Source organism: Dermacentor variabilis, chromosome 4 (genome assembly GCF_050947875.1).
Source record: "Dermacentor variabilis isolate Ectoservices chromosome 4, ASM5094787v1, whole genome shotgun sequence".
In the NCBI taxonomy this organism is placed as follows: Eukaryota; Metazoa; Arthropoda; class Arachnida; order Ixodida; family Ixodidae; genus Dermacentor; species Dermacentor variabilis.
Genome location: NC_134571.1, coordinates 149286347 through 149306432, shown reverse-complemented (window position 1 = coordinate 149306432; position 20086 = coordinate 149286347). Strand labels below are relative to the sequence as shown.

Sequence of the window (20086 nt, the reverse complement as noted above, 5' to 3'; positions counted from 1 at the left end):
TAAAATGAAGCCCTAGTACGCCATCTGATCACCCTCTCCTACCTCGCCTTCTTCCGAAGCATTGCACCGATGATTTGGAAGGGAGGGGACAATGACATGTACATTCAGTGCGTTTTCGTTTGTTGTGCGGTTACAGTTTGATTGAGCTTTATTTTGCGCGCCGCGGAGGATTCGGTAAAGAGAGACGAGGGGGACGAAGAAGATGCTCTGCTTGATCGGAGTTGTTCTGCAGGGTGGCCTGCTGTTGCTTGTGTTATTGCCTTGACAATATACATAGGGTGTACTTTTTTTACCGGCACCAACTTTTTTAGATCGCCTGTGGCAGATAGCACAATTCTAACCCTTCATCTCAATTACTCGATGAGGCGGTCATTACTGCTACGAGAAATCAAAATGTTCAGTAGACTAATAAACTTTAATAATAATATTATTAATAATAATAATAATTAGTTTGGAATTGATTATCTGGGCAGCACCAGCGCGGAGATATTAATTTTCAAAGCGTCCGATGAAATCCATTGGCGTTCGAGTTACCTCCTTAAGAAACCGCGTTTTTATGCATGAAAGCTCAAAAGCGACTGACTGCGGTTCTGTTACACGCGCCGGCTTTGCTGGAATTCGAAATTTGCCGCTGAGACCTTACCGACACAAAACCTCGCCCACTCAAGCTATACATGTCAAGGCGTTTGCAATACTTCGGCAAGCAACATACGCAAATAGAGAAACAAAATTGCTAAATCGGTGACATAAAGGTTCATTGTTTAATGTAATACCTTTATTTGCGAACTTGGTCGATTTCGCACATATCGCTCCGAAAATGTAGGCAGCTTCCGAAGGCAATGCAGCATACTAACACCGCGCGAAGCAAACCAGTACTGCCGAAGCACTTGTAGATGACCTTGCCAAACGGTACTTACCGGTTAAATCGGGGCAACCCAGTACCTTACAAAGGAAGAACTATGACGGTGCCCCAAACTCAGAACTAGATACTTACTTCACAGAAAGCGAAGTACGTTTCGCCATTCACGAACTCAACAGTAACTCTGCAGCAGGCCCCGATGGTATCACAAATCGGACTCTCCGAAATTTAGATGACAATTCGGTCACGTTTTTAACGCAACAAATCAACGAAGCCTGGAAAACCGGCCATCTAACTGCAGTGGAAACATGCCAAACGGTCCGCATCCCAAAACCGGGCAAGCCGCTGGGGCTACCAAACCTGAGGCCGATCTCACTAATGTCCTGCCTAGGAAAGCTAGCCGAACACGTCATCCGAACACGTCATACGTAGAGGAAAAGGAGTACTTCTCCTGCAATATGATCGGCTGTAGTCCGGGTCTCTCAACGCAAGACGCTATGTTACGAATCAAGAAAAGTCCGCTGGATTTTCCCACACGAGACACCAAGGCGCTGCTGGGACTCCATGTGGAGCACGCTTTTGACAACATCCAACATCAAGCCATTCTCAAAGCCATATCTGACCACAATCTCGGAACACGCTTCTACCTCTACGTTAAGGCGTTTTTGGAGGATCGAACGGCCACCCTCCGGACAGGCGAGCGCGTCTGGAGAGCTTTGATCTTGGCGATAAGGGAACACCACAAGGCTCAGTACTTTCACCATTCTTATTTAACTAGGTGATGACAAAGCTCTCTCGCGCACTGGGTGAAATTGCCGATGTGGAACACACCATATACGCAGACGATGTCACCATCTGGAGCAGCGGTGGCAGCGATGCGGAATTTGAAACTCGCATGCAAGAAGCCATCTCGGTTACCGAGGCCCATCTCACCCCAATGGGGCTTCGCTGTTCCTCCACAAAATACGAACTGCTCATCTGCCACCCCCCAAGACCAGAACGCCCGTCCAACCACTGGCGCCGACACCACACTCCATGCATAGAGTTACACGACAGAGACGGAAATCACATACCTATGGTTGACAAAAAACGAATTCTAGGACTAATCATCCAAAGTAACGGCTCCAACTGGGTGATGCTGGACACCATCACGATCAAGATTGCGAAAGCAATCCGACTGTTTCGACGCATCATGAATAGGAACAGGGGACTGAGCGAGGACAACGCCATTAGGATGGTCCACGCTTTTGTACTCTGTCACATCACATACGTGGCTGCGATGCTCAACTGGAAAAAAGAACATCGGAAAAGGCTCGAAGTACACATACGTCGAGCATTCAAGACAGCGTTGGGGCTCCCCGATCATGCCTCTACTGATCCACTCTTACACCTAGGAGCGCACAATACCCTTGCCAAAATCATCGAGGCTCAGCACATGGCACAGATCCCGCGCCTGTCAAGCACCGAAGCAGGCAGAAAGAGTCTCGTCAAGCTCGGCCTGAACACCATAGTGCAAAGGGACAACATCCTGCAGTTACCTAAAGTCATGCGAGAAGCAATTAAAGTGCTCCCCTTCCCAAGAAACGTACATCCGATCCACATTCAGGGAAGAAGACTCGCCCATGCCAAAGCCCTCGCGGCGGACGCGGAAGGTTTCCCGACCAGACAGCTTTCGTGGATGCAGCTTACATACCGGGAAAGTACGCCTACTCAGTAGCAGTAATTGACGGACACGGGCGAACGCGCAACTCACTCACGCTTTACACCAAGAAGCCAGAGGCAACTGAACAAGCAGCGATAGCACTACCTCTCAGACTCGAGCTTCACAACTGTATACAGCGACTCTAGAGCAGCCACTCGAGCGTTCGCCAAGGGCGGGATAGACAAGACGACGCTACGAATCTTAGGTGGAAGTAACATCACCGATCACTCCATCGTATGGTTCCCGGCACACATGGGTAGCTTAGGGGGCAGCCTCCGGAATCTCAACGAGATCACACACGAGGCGGCGCGAGGACTCATCGACCGCGTACCTCCTGTTTCCCCCGCTACCCCTCATATCGAGTACAGGGATCAATTATTCACGTACAACGAGCTCACTAAACACTTTTATCTAGGCAGACGACAGTTTCCCCTCCCGGATAAGAAATTAATCCGCAGCCAGTCGGTCACGTTACGCTCGCTTCAAACGAACTCATACCCCAACTCCTGGCTCACGAAGCGCATCGGCCCAGACTACGACGGACAGCATGTGCGGGAACAGTGCAGTGAATGTGTAGACTTGAACCATATGCTGGGTGGTTGTGCATCGAGCGACGCCTACGCCAAGAACAAAGAACATTGGGACAAAGTGCTAAAAAGTGCTTTACTGCACGACCAGCTTCAGGCTGTTCAGGAGGCCCGCGCGGCAGCGGAGAGCTTCGGGCTCTCTGTGCCGACGTGGGAGCTGCCCTCTACACCTGGCGCCTAGCCCAGTGTCCTTCAGGAGCCCTACTGTGGGGAATAAAGTTTTACCACCACCACAGGACTAGATGCCGAGTAGTAATAATGCACGAACTGGCACGTAACACACGCCCCGGACATTTTAAAGGGGGACTTTGGTAGGAGAGGTGCTAGTGTGTGACCTTGACCAAATGCCTCGAGCATTCAACTGCTTTGTGCTGAAGACAAACGTTTGATCCGAGCGCCGTTCCCAAATTTTTCTACAGAATTCTAGGCGGACTTCTTCCCAGATTAGACTTATGTAAGGAAAAGCTTGAGGTTTGGTGAGCGAGCGCATCAGCGAGCGCCCGAAATCGCAAGTTTGTTGAAAGTATAAAGTAGAAAATGTACGGTCGCTAATAGTACTAAAAGTAATTGTAGGAAGTATAAACATCACTACAATAAAAGATAGTGCGCAAGGTGGCCCGTGGCGCACGCCAGCGGATGTGTCGACAGGTCCCAATCATCGTATTTCGAGTAGGAAACAGTACACTCAGTGTAGTAGCCAAGTTCTGGCCAACATTTTGATACATTCCCCACCTCTCTCCCCCATGCTCAAAAGGTGGAACCTTCAATGGAACACACATCCGCGTCACAGCGCTGAACGTAAGTACACTTTTAAATATTTTGTGACGCCTAATTCTGTACACGTAAAAAAATATTCCTTTGTATGGCCTGGGATCTCAGAGCTTATTTTACAGCACTTAATTCTTTTTATTTATCGTGGCGTAGCACAACTGGTAGTCACGCAGCGTGCTGCTATTTGTACGGATTGTCAAATGGCACCTAACAGCAATAGAATAGCATTGTGAAGCAGAAAGTCTTGAGCGCGAGCATTCGTATGTAAAATTGCTGTCGGATCTTGTCGTAGCCTTCTTAACGTCAGGATATAACGTAAATAAAGCAGTCGGGGATGATGACGATGTCCCCTGCCCCAAACTCTACTTACCTTGAGATATCTGCAACGTTTCTAGAACTCCATCCGTAGTTGTAGCAGCTTTTTATAAGCAATGTACAATACCACCCAATCGCAGACGTTTCCTTGGGGGCTACGCGCAAAATGTTCTTCAAAAATGACTTCAAAAATGTTCGGAATCTCCGCGAGCTCTGGCTACGCTCTTGCATGAAGGAGCTAATTGTACCAAGACATAAAACAACCCTCCGCACGCCTCTATGTTTACAGAATTGTCTTAATTCGCTCCTGCTTAGTAATCTCTTAAACCACTTTTTATCCAAGCGGAGAAAGGCCTTTGAAGTGGAAATAGGCTATTTCAGAAATAGCTTGCCGCAAAAAGCACTTCACTGCGTTCTGCAGAAGCGGAATTATTGGCAGTCGGGCACGGCTGTGCTCCCGTTCCTTCTCAGTGCCTTGTACTGCGAAGCCTATAGCGCAGTGGGGCGTGCCCGCAAGGTTCCGCCCTCTAAATGTCACCGTTGTGCATATTTCACCTTTCATTTCGGATGTTAACTAGAGGTCGCCACTTCCGCTTTTGGTGTCCACACATGGGTGTCCACGACGCACTAAACATAAGCCAAACGCGGTTGTCCTCAGCGAACCGCAGTGCGCTTAGTCAGTGAGCTCGCGGCGGCACCCCGCGGCGGCCGCGGTATCTACGCCATGTATCCTCCGTTTCATACATCAGCTGCAACGCTGTGGAGGCTCGAGGTACTTTTTGCAGTGCCAGCGCTCGCGCTTAGAAACAGTTCGGTGTCTTTTGAGGTATTTTTGTGTAACTGTTCTTTATATAAGGTCAGTTCTGAACGAAAATGAGAATTTACCCTTAGAAGCAGGCAAACCATGCGCTCATCGGTTGCTAACTCGTTATTTTATATCAATTTTCTTTGCGTTGTTTTTTATTTGCATCCCGTCGCGGCAACCTCACATCCATGCTCGCGCTAACAAACGTCACTGGCGCCCAGCGAAGCATAGCCGGAACGCGTGGAGTGATAAAATTTGGAGACCGCACTACTTGCGTAGCTTCCACGGCGTTGCACCCAATGTATAAAACGGAGTATAGCCGACCGCAGCTTAATGTCAGCTATCGGCCAATAGCAGCCGTCCAAGCGAATGACCAAATAGTGCTTCCGATGACGAAATAGTGCAACTAGAAGAGAGTGAGGGAAGGGCCTTCTGATGAAAAGAGAGTGTTTGAAAAAAAGGTGACTGCGCAATGCGCTTGCGAGCTCCACGCACCGCGCACGACAGCAAAACTTGGCTGAGATGTTCACAGCAGCGCATGCTACCCGCAGAATATGTTATTTCACCAAGGCCGAGGGGTGGTTCAGGGCCCCTTTAAAGCATGACCTCATCAAAGGCTGATAAAAACAAAGAGAAATCACGTGGTCAAACCATCGGTGCCTTCTTTCGCTTGATTAACGTTCCACACAGTGCATTACTTGTACCAGAAGCTTCCGTTTTAACGTTTTCGAAAGAAACAAAAAGTTTGGCAAGAGAACATGACACGTAGCACTGTATTGATTCGAATATGAATACACCGACAATGCCTGAAATAGGATGCACTCCTGTGACATACCCCACCTAGAAGGGCGTGGCAAGCGGCTTGCGCCTAGTGTGTAAATAGAAAGCGAGCACTCACAGTGTTGGGATTTTTTATTTATAACGATAAATCGTGCTGGCGCGTAGCATTGCCCAGTCGCTGTGTTTGTAACGAGGAAGCCGCCTACGCAGGGTGCGCTAGTGTTACTAAAACATAGCACAGATAAGTGGCTAGCGTTAGCACGTCTTTCTTAATCTTGACATTTTATTTTCTGCTCCTCCTGCGCGTTCCGCGATTTTTTCGTTCACTAACTACGTTCGAGCAAACTCACGCAAGTGAGAAACTCAGGGCATCGTGCATGGCACTCATGGCGCGCGCTAACGTAAAAGTATTCCAAACTCTCGCTGTTCCATTTGTGACATTTGACCTCTACGATTGGTGCAAAATTTTTTTGCTTCCTCCATTTTGCTTATGGTTCACGCAACGTCAGGTCGAACAGAAACTTTACCGATTCTACGTTTTTTTTTTCTCCATTAAACATCTCCCATTGGTCAGCATATTTTTGGACTGCGCCCACTTCACCTGTCTGTCAGGGTTCGTCACAGAACTGCGAAAACTCGCAAAGACCCTATAATATGTCGAACAAAACTATTCTTTTCGGAATAGCCTGAGGCGGCCCAGTTCAGAAAGGAATAGATGTTGGTGCCCGGTGATCGCTTTGGCAGAGCTCACTCGAAGCTGCTGGCGAGAATGTATTTCTTTGCCATGATGAAGTACTCTTTCCTGGCAGTATTGCGTCGTCGAGGACGTTCGACTTGTATACGGCAATGCTCTGCGAACTCTTCTTCGCTGAGGGCCTGCATTTAGCTGCATTTATAACTCTCCATTGCAGGCCGCCATATACGGCTAGCCTTCGCAAGCTAAGCAAGGGGAGGTGGGCCAAGACTCCGGCACCACACGCTTTACCCCGGCAATCCGCTTTCACTGTGCTAGCTCAGCCCCACACAAACCCTCTAAACGTATGCGCGCACCTAGCCTCAGCCCAACAGATAAGCTATGGTAGCTATTCTCGGGTTCCAGACGCCCATAAGCGATATCATTATGCGGCACTGCGTAGTGAGGGACTCCGGCTTTATTTTGCCCACCTGGGGCTGTTTAACGCGCAACCGATGCGCGTCACACGGGTGTTTTTGCATTTAGCCCCCATCGAAAGGCGGCCTTCGATGCCGGCATTTGACTTCGCTACTTCGGGCTTCGCAGCACAACAGGAAAGCAACTACGCCACCACGGCAGTGTTCGAAGAAAACTTGCGAGGATGCGCGTTAGATTGAACAATGAGCTTCGGGCCACCATCCGGTGCTTGCCTCCGTGGTTGCGCAAATTCGATGTCAAAACATTGCAATGCAGTGGGAAACGGAAAACGATAACATTATTCGACCCCTGTACTTAATTTCTGTTCTCGCATTCATGTGTTTTCCTTCTTGAGTCATTACAACCTCTGAAACTGAACTGGTTCTGGAAAACCAGAACTGTCGATAGTAACTGTGGATGAAAGTGAGTGACCGCGAGATCCTAAAAAGTTCTTGGCTTTAATGAAACAATTAGGCGCTTGAAGGCGCATACCTGATGCAGTGAGGGAATTTAGGTGTAGTTTCTTGTTTCATTGCATATTCCCTTAGAAAACGGGGCCCGTATAACGTAAAACTATTCTAATATGTTTTTATTCCAATCTCCTGACGTTAAATTTGCGTAAACGCCGACGTAAGCATCGGGCGGTCACCCGCAGGGCTGTCTGAACAGACCAATCAAACGCTCTCCTCTTTCATAGGAGGTCAATTTTTTTGCTTGAAAAACGAATAACATTACCTACACTGAGCGGCTTGTCTGATCTAATTGGCTCACAGGAGGCCAGGAGCACGCCCGAGTGGAGAGGGATTCAATGGGGCCGAGCCACTGCATTGAATATTGATAGCCGGATGAAGAGGGTGGTGCCGGCGTCTGTGATTGGTGCGCGTTCTCTTACTTAGCTTGCGGTGGCTCGTCGACAATCGCGGCGGCACGCAACGGAAGCTTAAGAATGACGCTAAAACGGATGCTCAGCAAGGAAGAGTTGGCAGAACGAGGTCGTAAACATGCCGGAAGTTCTCGAAAACGTTACCCGGCCACGCAAAATGTTTTATTACACGCAAATAAACCCATCCTTTCCGGCAGGGCGAGTAACTAATGCCGGAGCGATCGGCGGCAGCCATCTTTTATTCCTTTCGGAACAGGCCAGCCTGGGGCTATTCAGAACAAAATTCAGTTTCGTTCGGCATATTAATGCATCTTTAACGCATACGCGTCCCTTTGACCACGCAAGTTTTTGTGGTTTTGTAACGTCGCGTGAGAGGCAGGTGAAGTGGGTGCAGCCCGAAATCTTTTGACCAATAGCCGAGGGCTAATGGCAAAAAGCCGTCAAATCAGAAATAACTACTTTTATTTTGTTCGGTCAGATTATGCATAATCAGTGTGGACACGTCACCTCAGATGGGGAGCTATCGCGGTTTTCGTGACATCGCGTGACAGACAGGTGTAGTGGGGGTGGTCCAAAAAAGTTTTTGAACAATCGTGGTGGGCTGATTGCAGAATTGAAATAGAAAAGTTAGGAATAGTTTTACGTTATAGCGCCCCAAGGCCCGTATTCACAAAACTTTCTTACGCTATAAGCGTTCGTGCCGGCCAGCAGTGATGTAGAACATCTTATTAGTGAAAGCGACCAACCAATATAGGCAGCACGTAGGAACAAAAAGCTTTGTGAATTCGGCCCTAGACACTTTAGCCAGCACATATTTTCCGGGAGTGTAGATGGCAATGCATAGAAGCTACTTTGTCAAGTATGAAGTGTCTCCAGTGAAGGGAGAATCGGTGTAGAAGGTGACTGCCACGTTCCTTTAGCACAGCCACTTCAAGGCAAAAGGGGTTGGGGAGTCAATGTGGCAGTCCTCCCAGATGGCTCCAAGACTGGATATAAATCTTCAGACTACGCAAAACTCTCGCGTGACAGCACATGTGTAACAAGGCGCTGTACTGGCTAGCGTTCACCAACGAACACGCTTTGTACGGGAGCCCTTAACTTAGTGGCCAAAGTATGACCATCAAAACGGGCGGAAAAGTCAAAAAGAGTTTCCCGATTTCAATGGAGTGGTTAACTATCAATAAGCGTGACATTCCTGGTATTACATCCACAACTAGGCTAACTATGCTTTCTCAACACCTACGGCTGTTGAAGGCTTGCAAAGTGTAGTGTCTTTTGTTCGCTTTGGCTTGCTAACTTCCACATTTAAAAAAAGAACGAGAAGATACAGAGCCAGCCTGTAGATTTGCGGTCAATTCCAATGGAAAACTAAAGGGATGTGGGCCACGCTAATGACTTTGTCAAATCAGTGATTCTTTAGATGATTTACACTACTATAAGTAAGATGTGCTCTTGTTGTCGACCATAGATGAAAACGGCTGTGTAATAAGCAACTACTATGATTGGTGAGGAAATGGTGTTGTAAAAATACAAACATTCAGCGACACACCGGTCGGGCTACTGAATGCTCTGACTTTGTGTGGTAAACAATTAAACAATCTTTTCTCACAGTCTAGATTACGAATTGCCTAGGAATTATTTCTCTTTGCTTTCTTTGTTTCACCATTCCTTTTCCTGTGCATTTTTATATTTATTTCGCTTCTTGATGTTTGTATCTTTGGATTTTGATATTGCTGTACTCCCACGTGCGTAATAAAGGAAGATGGAAGTCAGCGCGAATTCTTGTTCGTCCCCTGTGTCTTGGTTGACTGTGTGCTACATCAAATAAACATACAATCGTCAGTGTTCCTTTCTTTTCTAAATCTTTGTCTCTTTCATGACAACGTCATTTAAGCTTGAAACGCCGATCATTCTACATTATGTTGTTAAGAAAGGTAGCCTGCGAGCCATCTAAAGTTTATAAATGAAACAGAGAAAACAAAAACAATGACAAAAAAATGCTGTAAACATGTTGACATGGACAGCCGAAACGGGATAGAGAGGGCGTGAACAAAGCTAACAGAGCCTCAAGAACTGAATAAAATTTTTTGCTGCTGTGTTGACCTTTGTATATTCGGTTTAGATATTGATACTCACTTGGCATGTGTTGCGACGAAATCTAGAAAAAATATACAGGAGTAGGACACAGCAGAAGCAAGACTTGGGTTACTGGAGACCACTTCGAATGGCTATCTGACGACATGTTCTCAACTTGAGAGAACTAGATGGTAGGCCTAATGTACAATTCCTAATTTATATTCCTTGCGCTCTGGAAAAAGAATTCAACCTTGAACGAACCTACAAAAGACGGCGATATCGCAACTTGGGAAGAGCTGAAATTTAAAAGTCGGCTAGTTTCTCTTCGCTGTGTAGCAGGTTGTCATTAGACAGAACCTCATCGCAAAGTAGAAACAAACAGGGAAGAGAAATGGGAATGATTTGCAGTACAACATGGTAAAATAAATATTTTTTATTAAGGCAGTCTCAATAACCCAGGAGGTAAGAAGTTAAGTAGTAGGAGAACAGTTACGCAGACGACTAAAGGGTAGTATATGCAGCCTTGCGCTCTTAACGACAACGGTCCACGCAAGAAATAAAAGTAAAGAAGATATGACCAGATCGGCTTTTTCACCATAACCGACTTTTGCGTGTGTATAATCACAAACGCCAGTATTATTATTCTCCAAGCTTCATCAGGAAACCAGTACGTCTTTTAACTACGGCTACGAAAGTCACCGTAGCAAGCTGTATTTGTTTTTTTCTACTTTTCCTTTCTTCTTTGCTTCTTCCAGTGGCTGCCTTGGCTAATGCTGGACTGCAGCAGTGGACAACCGCGGGAGTCCATGTACGGCCCAATGGCGAATATTATTGAAGTGCTGTCCTATGAAGGCGGCTTCACGTGAGCTCTTTCGAAGTTCATTATTTTTTCTTAGTACGCAACTAGAAACTTTCCGGCTGTGTCATTGGTGTAGGCCAGACGCAAATAAATCTAGCGAGTTTGTACCCAGTGCCTCGTTTACTGCTTCGTAAGGCAGATTACAAGTTATAAATATACAGTTGCCCATTCTCTGACTGAATAAAACGACACTAATTACGTACTGCATACATTGGGTGCGCAAAAAGTTAGGTCGACATCGTCTACACCTCCTTCCGCGAATCCTTCGCTCCTATTTTAGTATAATTTCAGAAAACCGAGAATGAAAACAAGCTAATTTGCGCTTCCTGTGTGCACGCATATTTATTATTATAAGGTAATCGAATGTGAAGCCGATCAGTTCTTTCTTCTTTCTTTTTACAGTGCCTACTGTATATTTTCCCGCGCAGTGACTATTAGCATTGTATCGCCGTTATTTCATTGACTTCGCTAGCTGCGTAGAATAAAAGGGAGGAATCCTGGCTGTCGGTGATGGCAGTGCGACTCACACAACAAAGACGTCGCGGTTTTGTGAGGTGACGTGTAGCCACCGCGTATCCACGGGAACAGGGGGGGAAGGCAGAAACAAACGCTGCTTGTTGGGGGAGGCCGCGGAATTTCGTGCTGGTTGCTAGGAACCTTGATGAAGTTGCCGTTTCAGAGGGTGGCATACGGGCCGCAATCTCTTCGTTGTCGTGGTTGAGGGTCGTGTCCCGTTTTTGAAGCCGCCTAGGACGTGTGCCACTGCAATGCCGAAATTACGCGACGACGACTGTATATATTTAAGAACGAAAAGCTTTTAGCTCCTGTTGTCGGCGACCTTCAGGTGACCTTTAGCCAAAAGCCAGAGCCGCTATTCGGGCACTCAACCGAGAATATACGGGCAAGATAAGACAAAAAAGAACGAGATTCCCCACTCATTGTACACAACATTACATACGCTACTTCTGAAGAAGTTACAAAAAAATTTTGCTTCCGAGTTCACAGCATCACTCAAGCTGTAACTTCTTTTACGCTGCTTTATTTGCCATTTATAATAGCGACCTTCAAAAGGCAGATACAGGGCACCATACACTTCAAATCTGGGAAACGGATTTTCTTGCGCATCTACCGCGCTGGCAGAGTTGCTGTGTGGTGTGGCGACGAACGCGTCTGGAAGCGCTCCTTCGTTTTCGATGTGCAAGTCTCACCGAGCTATGGCGGGGCGGGACGCCGGAAGCGTCCGATCCGCTTTGCTTTCATGGAGGGACGAAAAAGTTGGCAAAGAGCATTACGTCACGCAGCCGTCCTTGGCGAGCATATGCTCCGGGATTGTTCACGTGACCTCTTTGCGTCGAGATCGCGGAGCGAAAATCGAGAGTTGCTGACACGTTTGGTCGCGCCTGCTTCAGCCGGTTTTCCCCTTCTAGTTGGGTAGCGTCTATTTGGACAAGTGCACTGTGTGGCGTGGTGCGGTGTGGTGTGGTGGGGTGTACCGTTACGAACATTCGCTGCGCCAAATTTCAAGCTTGTGGCTAGTATCAGCTCCAGTCAATATGCTATGCCGGTCGCGATTTGGTGCTTACATCTTGTTGCGATTGCGGAAGAGCCTGCAATTTTTTTCACTGGTGGAACTATTACTGTGCCTTTGTCTCGCTAAAAATGAATAATACAACAAGGTGAAGCTGAAGAAATGAAGAGTGGAGTCGGGAGTAAAAGCCGCCAGAGTAGCCGGCCAACACTTATCGCCCTCCCCGGTTGCCTTGCTCGTGTGAGCGGGTGACATCTACGGGGAATTTTTAACGGCGGCGGGCGTAACGCGAATCTACCCATATCACTGGAGAAAACGTCCCTCGTGTGAATGACCTTTAAAGCACGATCAAGTGCTTTGTTTCTCTAGTTTTGAGTGTACAAAGCAGGCTGTCGGGAAGGTAGTGTCCTTGATAAATGGTGAAAGTTGGCAGCCCCCCCCCTATATTGCCTTAACAATTAACACTAACGAACACTAACGAATCTAACACTAACGATCAACGCGGACACTCTTCAGCGTCTCTATATGCCAGCAACTGTCACAAAGATTAAAATACGGAACTCGACGTAAGGGCATGTTCAAACACATACACATGTAAGCGCTCTTTTAGGGTTGTGACATTTCCAACAGTTCTGCCTCTATTTGCCCCCTAAATCGGCAAACCACCATTTCTTTTCCTATTCGGCTATGAGGCGTATTGTATTGCTGCCTGTATTATTATGCATCGACATGCGCCAGTGATGGCGTCAGAATAATCGAATTCCCGGATATATTGGGCAAACCCATCGTATTACCTATGTATTCTGTATTACTTACGCAAGCATGAAAAGATCTCAATTCATTGCGGTGAGCACTCGTTCTCATAACGCTGGCCCGACGTGGGGCGGTGGCAGCGGAGAACACGCGCCCACGTCGAAAGGCGAACCTTTTGTGCGGCCGCTCAATTCGCGATTTCCGTTGTACCATCTCTACAAAAGTCGTGGTATAGAACTGGTGCAGTGCTTTATCAGAAACCCACACACCAGCTTCACAACCCGAAGCACCGTATTTCATTTCATTTCATTTCCGTAAAGACCCCGTAGTAGGGGTATTACATAAGGTATGCTATTACCGTATGCTAGTACATTACATTTATACAGTGAAGCTTGCGAATGTCGGAATGCCGCAAGGGGACCCTGAGCAGCGCAGTACTGCTTGCATCGCGCTCTGCATTTCGATGTGTTTTTGGTACACTAGTGCTCGCACCCACGGTCTCGAAATACCAGTCGGCTCTGGAGGATACAAGAAACACGGGCGTGCTACCCACGTGGTCCTCGGAGAAGCTCGCGGAGCCCAGCGGTCCTACAAACTCGGACCACGGGGCAGCGTCGATAACCCCAACGCCAGCTCAGTGCAGCAGCCAGTGTTGCTCCGACGCGTCAGGAACGCGAACGGCAGCAACCATTCTGCCTGGGCATGGCTAGGGGAACGCTTAGTGAACTTCAGATGACGACGACAATGCAAGGTGAGACGGCACCAGCAGAGAACATGGATCTAACAAATCTAGACAGAAGACGGAATAGCAGGCTCCGTTCGTCACAACGCAGGGGGACGCCAGCGAGCGGACGACGACTGGCAGACAGTCCTGACAATACGGCAAAAAGACGCAACAGGCGCGAGAGTGCAAGCGAGAAACGGACTCAAGGAGCAGCACTAACCGGGCGAAACTAAAAAAACGACAAAGAGGGATACCCAAACTTCATCGTCTTACTAAGGACGACTTCAAGATAGTTATCCGACCCTACCAGGGACTGCCTTTGAAAACTATCAGCACGCCGGCCCTCGCAGAAGCAATCGTCAACGCCTGCGACTACCACACAGCAGGTGAGCTAATTTTGCTCTGTATAAAGCCAGACTCCAAATCGTCATACTTTCGACATCGAGTCAGAAGGTCGCGGAGCAGGCGTGCCGAGTCCACTCCCTCGCCATCAACGGACGTTCGCATGATGATAACGTTTACTCTGCCACCGGAGGGCAAGCTATCCGAGGAGCTGTACACGGACTTCCACCCCAGACACCACCGGAGACCATCATCGCAAACATACGTAGACGGACTCAAGGTGTCGAACTTGTCCAAGCAAGAATGATCGGAGCAACTAAGAAGGCCGCCATTACTTTCTGTGGCCCGTCACTACCTTCGGTGGTGTGCTACAGCGGAGGTAACTTCTGTGTCAGCCTTACTGTGCTTCTGTTGAAGTGTGCAAAACATGCCATGGAAAACGGCATCGGACAGACGTCTGTCCACAGCCCGACCTGCGAGGGCGCCGAATTTCCGGACTCGGAAATCTAGTGGACGGACACCTGTGTCAAACAAAGTGTGCAAACAAACTATCGCCGCCTTCATCGAATAACGCGCAAAGATGTCTATCCTCTGCCACGCATCGACGATGCCTTGGACAGTCTGCAGGGAGCGGAATTCTTTTCCTCGCTGGATCTACGCTCCGGGTATTGGCAAGTGCCAATGGCAGAGGCCGATCGCCAAAAGACAGCCTTTGTAACTCCTGATGGGCTATATGAATTCACCGTCATGCCGTTCGGCCTCTGCAACGCGCCTGCCACTTTCGAGCGAATGATGGATAGCATTCTTCGAGGGCTGAAGTGGAAAACGTGCCTCTGTTATTTGGATGAAATTGTGGTTTTTTCCACCGACTTTGCGACGCACCTCAGCCGCCTCGAGCAAGTCCTTGCGTGCCTCTCCACTGCAGGACTGCAACTCAATCTGAAGAAATGCCACTTCGGCGCTCGCTCACTTACTATTCTCGGTCATGTAGTTTCCAAAGACGGTATCCTCCCGGACCCCACGAAACTTAGCGCCGTAACCGAGTTCCCCAAACCAACCACCATGAAAGAGCTTCGCAGTTTCATCGGCTTGTGCTCATATTTCCGGCGCTTCATCCGTAACTTCGCCTCTATCATCGCCCCCTTGACGCAGCTTCTCACCGGCAGTTCTGACCTATCAGCCTGGTCCCCGGCATGCGACGACGCGTTCTCACCTCTCCTCCAGTACTGCGACACTTCGATCCATCTGCACCAACTGAGATCCATACGGACGCTAGCGGTGTCGGGCTCGGCGCTGTTCTTGCACAACGCAAGGATGGCTTCGAAGAGTACGTCGTCGCGTATGCCAGCCGCACCCTTACCAAAGCCGAGGCGAACTACTCGGTTACTGCTGCCTCACTACTGGGGACCGCAGCTGCCAAAGACGCCTCAAGCAGCCGAAAAAAACTCAAGCCAGAAAGAGCGCTGACAAGCACAGTGATGTGCAAGAAAAAGCATGCTGGTTTGCCTCAGAGGATGAGGAATCGGGCTACACAAACGGCCACCGAAGCGACCATTGCGACCGGCAGGGGAGGACCAGATCGCCATCTTGGAACCGGGTGAACGCTCGGTCAAGATCAGCGCCACCTAGCCCGAGTAGATCCCGCTCTCGAGCACGAGAGCGCGTCCAGGGAGGAGAAGCAAGGCAGACGCAACGATCATCCAGAGAAGCACCGAAGGCGGCCTCCGTTCTGACAAATCCACAGGTAAGCTGGGCAGCGGTCGCGTCCTCCACGACCATACCCATCACAAAAAACGACGAGTACAAGAAAATAGTTGCCGAAAACAGACAACGTAAGGCAAGCCTGGACAGTGTGAAAAATGAACTAGAAATGCTTAAACAACAAATGCAAGTATGATGACGCACGGAGGCACCCATAAAACAAACGCACCCGCACGACTATACAACGCACAGACCAAACCACTATCACAAACGCAGCCTATCGCACAGACGCCTACGCCCACCACTCATCTGGAAGGGAAACTATACAATATGTGCGCATTTGGTTGGTTGGTAACAACTTTATTTATAGTCCTGCAGAGCTTTCGCCGACGGGACATTAGGTCTCCGAGGTGGGGACGTCGAGGTGTTGTCTCGCCGCCGCCTCGCGGGCCTGCTGGACGGCCCAGAGTTGGTCACCGGGGCTGGGGCTGCGCAAGGCAGCGGCCCATCGCGGCGGAAGGCTTCCGGAGTTAGCCACGTGTGGGTTTTCGTTACAGTCCCAGAGCATGTGAGTTAAAGTGGCTATATCAGTGTGACAGACCTTGCATATATTTGTCGGGTATGTGCCGGGGTAGGGCCTGTGGTATTCTGCCGGGTTAGGATACGGGAGTGTCAGCAGATGTCTGAGGGCCACCGCCTGCGCCCTGTCCAGCTTGTCACTGGATATAAAGGCGTCGAGTGCTTCGTTACATCGTAAATAAGAGTGGTTTGTGTTATTTGCGCCACTGGTCCTTTGTCGTGCTGAAAGCGTCTAGCGGACCCGATGAGCAAAGGCGAGGGGCCTTCATCTGGCGCCAAACGTGGGGCGATCAACGATGGAGTCAAAAGCGCCTGCGAGACGAAACGTCTACAGTTACGAAGCGCAAACATGACCCCTCGCATGGCATCCGCTCAGATTGCGTGCGCTATGTCAGCAGCCCAGCTAACGGCTACCATCAATGACCGAAAACTTCGGCAAAACTTCCTACACCTTCACACGGATTTCTTGTCCTGTGATTTTGGCCGTAAATTCCTAACTAAAGCAGTAATCGTGCTCATCTATTTAGAGGCACCTCTATGTAGAGAAGAGACAAGACCAGCAAACAATGTACTAAGAGAAATGTTGACAAGAAATGCGAGAAATAAATGCCACACACACACAAGATTGTGGGTCATACGGATGATGAGCGCGATACACAAGAAAATGACAAAACTACGAAGTTAACAATAAACAGCGCTTATCCTCAAAAAAATTGATTTCACAACAGGAGGCTTATACGCAGAAAAGAACAAACAAATAATAGGAGACGAACCAATGGTTGATGACAAGGTCCTGATAAAATAGGACGCTAGGACTAGAAATGTTAAATATCATGGACAATTTCTTCTGATGAAGACGGCATGTCGGCACCGTATCCTAAAGATAACATGGTGTTCGGGAGTCTCCGGACAAGATGAATACGCCTTAATCGCAAATGTTCAAGCATTGCACAAGGATGTGCGAAAAGGAGGAGGGTGAAGACGGCTGCGCTTAAGCCATGAAAGAAGGTAAAAATCTAGGAGATCAGATAACGACAGGGGAGCTCTGTTAATAACGACAAAATGGCGCCGATCCCCCATGGTGGGTGTGTGCTAATTTCGCTGAGAGAAAACGATTCAATGCCTACTCAGTTGTAATATATACTTTCGTTAGGCGAGATTAGCATTATTGTTAACAGAGCATTGGTTTGCCAAAAAAGAAAAGGCTAGCCGTGACGTCAACTCCTAGATGCTATGTTGCGCGTAGGTCTCCACTTGTAGTTACAACAGTGCGATCGCCAAAATATCTTGCGAAGTAGGAGCATAAGAGTGCAAATGCTATGCAGAGACTGCACAGGTATGAAATGCGTGCCAAAGGGACGAGCCAGCGAGGTGCGTGCGGCAGTAGAGCCCAAATAAAAAGAGAAACGATGCGAGGCCGATGAACAGCGGCTAGGTAGACCAAGCGGCGCCAATTGGGGACCGGCACTGGCGGAATGCGGACGCGCACTTTCACAAGAATGTCGTGGGAATCTAATTTGCTTTGGCGTGCAGTGTCTACGACTGCCTCTGCTCCGATTGTACGTCGTCGAGGTGTCGCAGCACGCATGTGGCGTTTGTCGAGCGAATGTTTTCCCGGTAAGACGTTAGTACCTTTGGTTTTTTCACCACGTGCAGGAGAGGAATGCTTCGTACTGACACACATAATCATATAAGAGGGTTCATTCTTCAATATTTGGGTATATAAACTCATTGGCGAGATGTTGCATCATTTATTGATCGCTCAGACGTCAGACGTCTGTACAGTTAAAGCAGAATTATATTTGATGACTTAGCAAGTTAAAGATAGCAAATCAATAACTGAAGACAGCAAGGGAGAATTTTAATCCAATAAATAAAAGAAAACCAACCTACAGCGCCCAGATCTCGATCGTCTTGTATACAACTCAAAAGCAGAGTAATTTAGCACTACGCCACGCTGCGTTTCTTTCTTTCTTCCATGGTATTTGTTATAGTAGCATGAAACCCGATAAAATATCCACCATTTGTGCATAGCCATAGAATGTCGGCCACAATGACCGCCACACACAGAAGAGGCATCGTTCATACTTTGGGTGGAAACATTGGTTCAACTTTAGAAGGGCGGTAAGGATAGGCACCTCACCCAAATTGGGTACCAGTCCGGTTGAATAATACGTCCACCGTAAGCATTTTTCACGTGCACAGTCGCCTGGATGAAACGCACCCTCTAAAGCACAACCGGGTGGGCGTTGCTGTCCCTCATTCGCGCTTTCTGCAAGCTTGGCATTCCCATCAGAAAAAAAACAAGTCGAAAGGTGCATTATCATCAGGGGTCCGCAGCAGGCAACGCACAGTGTGAGCATTGATTTCAAAGTCTTTCTTTAAAATCCGTTGAAGCACATTCGAAAATATGATGGCGTCTTTGCAGCTAATAAAACACATTTCAATTGTCCCTGGCACATCGCAAACACGAAAGTTAACAGAAGAGACAAAGATACCCTGTTTCTGTAGCCATGATGTTGCCGGTATGGTTTCACCAAGAAGTTTATAAAAGAATGCTTTTCAGCAAGGTAATCTGATCATTTTACGAACTCGCTTTAGTACATCGTAGCCTGACCATTCAATACAGAGTGATTGGTAAAATGGAGGTGGAAATATCATGGAGAGTGAATCGTTGTAAAACGTTTTAGGCGACACGGAGTACAAGTAGTCAGTGGAAAGCCAAACTGTCAGGAAAGGAATCGCCAAGTAAACTTCCTGCATGAACCGCTACAAGCATAAATGCGAAGAAAAAGTTGAAAGAACTAAATCAGGTAGGAGGAGGAGAAACATTTATTAAAAAGAAAGAAAGGACAAGCAGGTGTCGTCCTGCTTGTGCGGGAGGCGCCCTTAGTCCAGGGCTCATGCGGCTCTTGCTGTCTCCCGGGCCCGCCGCACCAGTTGCTGCTGGTTACGAGGGTCCGAACTAGTCAGCACGGCCTCCCACTGTTCGGGTGTGGGGTTGGGTATTTGCGGGGCTGCCTTCACGTTGGTGCACGCCCATGTGGTGAGATATAGGGAGGCGTAATCATTACAAAGGGGACATTTGTATGAATATAGCGTAGGGTGGATTGCGTGTAGTCTGCTTAAATGTGGGTATGTATTGGTTTGTAGCTGTCTCCATGTTACGGCGTCTTCACGTGAGAGGGTCTTGTGTGGAGGTGGGTATTGTCGTCTGTTCAATCTGTGGTGTTGTAGTATGGCGTTGTATTGTAAAGGCACGGGCTCCATCGATGCGTCTGTATCCCTCTCTTGTGGCGCCTGGGAGGCATGCGCTCGGGCTACAGCGTGCGCACGCTGATTTCCACGGAGGGACTCGTATCCTGGAGTCCACACTTTTCAACGTCCGGAAATTGGGAGGCTTCTTTGAGGAGTTCGTGGGCGATTGAAGATATTCGACCTCTTGCGTAGCTACGGCAAGCTGCCTGGGAGTCGGTAATAATTGTTATGTACTCGTTTGTCAGACTAGAGGTGATGGCCAAGGCGATGGCTGTCTCCTCCGCTACGAGGGCGCTGGCAGTGCGGACCGTCATCGAGACCACCTCTTGTAGGTTATAGTTTACAACGCTGGCCGTCATGGCTGCTTTTTGGGGGTACTGTGCGGCATCTGTGTATAGTGTGGTGGGGAGACTG

At 48.4% G+C, this 20086-nt stretch overlaps 1 protein-coding gene across 1 annotated transcript in view; it reads left to right on the top strand.

Moving 5' to 3' along the window:
* The first annotated feature begins 1356 nt into the window (after positions 1–1356).
* The window catches only part of LOC142578393 (glutamate receptor ionotropic, kainate 1-like), an 81640-nt gene continuing 62910 nt past the window's right edge, over positions 1357–20086 (top strand). The window contains exons 1-3 of the mRNA XM_075687787.1: positions 1357–1555; positions 3903–3946; positions 10684–10790. Of these exons, the coding sequence (XP_075543902.1) occupies positions 1357–1555; positions 3903–3946; positions 10684–10790 (350 nt within the window). The remainder of the gene's footprint in view (positions 1556–3902; positions 3947–10683; positions 10791–20086) is intronic.